A 3,058-nucleotide genomic window follows, 5' to 3' on the forward strand; every position below is an offset into this window, starting at 1 on the left:
CGAGTATGTATGTATGTATGTATGTATGTATGTATGTATGTATGTATGTATGTATGTATGTATGTATGTATGTATGTATGTATGTATATTTGAATATAGGCCTACATTATATGGGTGGGTTGTTGGCGGGTGCTCTTGTGTGGTTCGCTTCTTCTTTCCTTTCAAACATCTATCGTCCTTGTCTCATCTCCTTCTTTTTTGTGTTTGTTACTCTCTTGTAACACCTCTAATCTTCGGCACTTCTTTGACCTTATTGTGTTGCAAGTGCCGTAAAACTCTTACTAAAACTGACTATTGTATGGGGGCTCTCATGGTCTAGAGGTTAAGGTATTTGCCTCTCATTCGATAGGTCCCAAGTTCGAATCCATATAGCGACGGAAAATGTCCTTCTCTAAAATGTTCTCCTTTCACATCCTTTCCTGCCCTCTAGATCTAACAATGTTCTGTCGTCTGCTTTCTTCTTCATTTTCTGCTCCCAACCCCTCACCTCCTTTGCCCCCTCCTCTGGGTTCCTGATTCTTTCTGCAACCTATCTGCTGCTACTCCTTGCCTCCTTTTTACACACCTCCTGACCTTATGGTAGGAAAGATCTACACATAGCTTTCTCGGATAAAGGCTAACAATCTCGGAGGTCTCGTGTGCAAGTTGCGCACGCTAAAGATCCCTTGGTGGTCCAAAATCGATAAAGCCACCCAGGCAAAATTCAAAATTTCATACCAACTAAAAATGTTTAATATGTCCTGCGCGCTCATAATAATTTATGACCTTATGCAGTTGCAATCACAGAAACACTCCCCCCTCCCCCCCCAAAAAATTTTTTTTTTTAAAATAAATAAATATATATATATGTTTTATATAAAATACATAATACGTATTATATACGTCACATTGCGAAACATAACAAGTACACAAAATTGCCGGTTATCTTACCTGACACTTTGGTGTTTTTGGTGAGCTCTAAGATCACGTGACCTTGCAGCACCTGTCCAGAGAAATACACAGCGTCACTGTTGGTGAGAACGATCTGGAACACGTTCAGCTTCATGATTGATTTGGCGGGTAATGGTAGCTTGTTTTCTCTCTTTCTCTCTCTCCCCTTGATGAAACGATGCAAGATCGACGAGCAAGAATCTTCAGAACGTTTTCTGAAACAGTAGTAGTAAAAAGTGTGCGTAGACCAATGTGAAAAAATAGGAGGGTGGTGGTGATGATTTGAGGGTTTTGCTTGCGTTGTTGTTGCTGTTGTTGCTGTTTTTTGTAGATGATTCTTTAGGACCAGGCCTATGGGTCACTTTGAATGTCTCGCGACAAACTCTCTGTTTTCACACTGTTTGGTCCCTTGTGGTCACACCGTCAAGACTGATCTTCCCTGGAGCACAATAGGAGAAGAAAATCACAGAAGGCGCGAGGTAGATTACTACAGACGCTCGTCTGCTCCCGCCTCGAGGGTATTTAAAGCTGCGTATATGATAGCGAACCGGACGTAGTTTTGTTTTCAACTTCTTGCGTTGGCCTACGAGTCAAATCTCCTCTTCAACGAAATCTCTCAGGGTATAAATGTTTAATTGTCTCAAACTCAGACCAACACAATAGAGATTGTGAGTTGGCGGCTCACTGGGTAGGTGGCTGGCATTTTTCTCTCTTGGGGTGTGAACAGTAGAATATTATGTAACGTCAAAACTTTTCGTGATACATGCCAGCTCTTTTTGTCAATTTGCACGGGGTTTGAGGTCGATTTTCGTCGTGAGTTTCCGTGTCCTTAACAGAATGTCTGATTTGAGCTCACGCTGTGATGAAAATCGACTATGACAACGTTAGGCCATCATAATTGATCTGGTCTTCGTTCATTAATCATTTTGTACCTTTTTTTAATCCAACGATTTTGATCTCCCCTCCCAGCTCTCGCCAGTCTTTCATCAGGAAGTGTTCAGGACCATCAGACAATGGTGGGAAGACGTCGCCTAAATTTAACACCTCGTTGTCTGCCGCTAATGCTGAATGAATGTTAGAAAATCCCGTTGTTGTAGTTGTTGTTGCAGTTGTTGTTGTTAATGCTGTTGCTGTTGTGTTTTGTATAGTCAACAGGTTTAAAGGGCAACCGAGTCAATTGTTGCAGTTGTTTTGTCACCGCTGCGACTGTCCGCGACCCCGAGAAGTGTGCTTCTCGCCAGGGTCACGTGTCGCTGTTGTTGTTGCTGTTGTTGTTACTGCTGCTGCTGCTGCTGCTACTGTTGCTGCTGTTGTCGTCGTTGTTGCTGCTCTTAAAAAATATATAGGAGAATTAGACTACTCAAAACTTGGACGTGGCTTGTGTACTCAAGAAGGGCGCTGTAATGTTGTCGTTTTTTTTTCTCTCTCCAGAAAATTCAGTCATATTATGGTCTCACTCCATTCAAATCTGTGAATAAAAGAAACAGAAAGAAGGGTTAGACTTAAAAGGTAAGCAAAGGCATTTTCGGGGGGTTAACCTACTGTCATTTTAACGTTTTCTCTTTTACCAGTGATAGGGATCAACACCGGTGTACCGAGAGACAAACGTAAGGAACAAGACGTCTTATACGTGAACTATACAACGAAAAACAAAAAGGGTCAAAAGCACCAAGGGTGGAAAGAGAAAAATGAGATGAGGCACGCTCACACATAACAGAGTAAAGGGAAAAGCAAAGATTCTAACCGCGGCCTGTGGTGTAGAGTGTAGCGGTTTATCCCCGGTTATGTGTTTCGCCGTCACACTAAAAAAATATGAGTTCGATTCCCGTGTGGGATTTTTTTTTTTTTAATTGAATATCTTCCCCTCTGTCTGGCAGGACATTTGAATCCCACTCAGCCCGGGTTGAGACTGACTAGCAGGGTCGAAGCAGTCCACCTCCTAAATGGTATAAAATGTGTCAATGGTGACGTAAAACATTTAAGGTTTTCCGTATATATTTCTTCAGAAATTTGGAATGAAAAAATCGAAAAGCAGAAACAACCTTAGGAGTGCAAGGAGCAGATGTTACTATAGGTGAAAACAGAGATTCTGTAGAAGAAAAATGAACTAAGAAAGAAAGGGGAACCC

General features: G+C 41.8%; 1 protein-coding gene across 1 annotated transcript in view; it reads right to left on the reverse strand.

Annotated features, from left to right (window-relative positions):
* Positions 1 to 2,392, reverse strand: part of LOC101857490 (arrestin domain-containing protein 3) — a 39,346-nt gene extending 36,954 nt beyond the window's left edge. Inside the window, exon 1 of the mRNA XM_005101065.3 lies at positions 931 to 2,392. Coding sequence (XP_005101122.1) covers positions 931 to 1,045 — 115 coding nt within the window. The 5' untranslated portion in view covers positions 1,046 to 2,392. The remainder of the gene's footprint in view (positions 1 to 930) is intronic.
* Positions 2,393 to 3,058: the final 666 nt, after the last annotated feature.

This window comes from Aplysia californica, unplaced genomic scaffold (genome assembly GCF_000002075.1).
Source record: "Aplysia californica isolate F4 #8 unplaced genomic scaffold, AplCal3.0 scaffold00269, whole genome shotgun sequence".
Classification (NCBI taxonomy): domain Eukaryota; kingdom Metazoa; phylum Mollusca; class Gastropoda; order Aplysiida; family Aplysiidae; genus Aplysia; species Aplysia californica.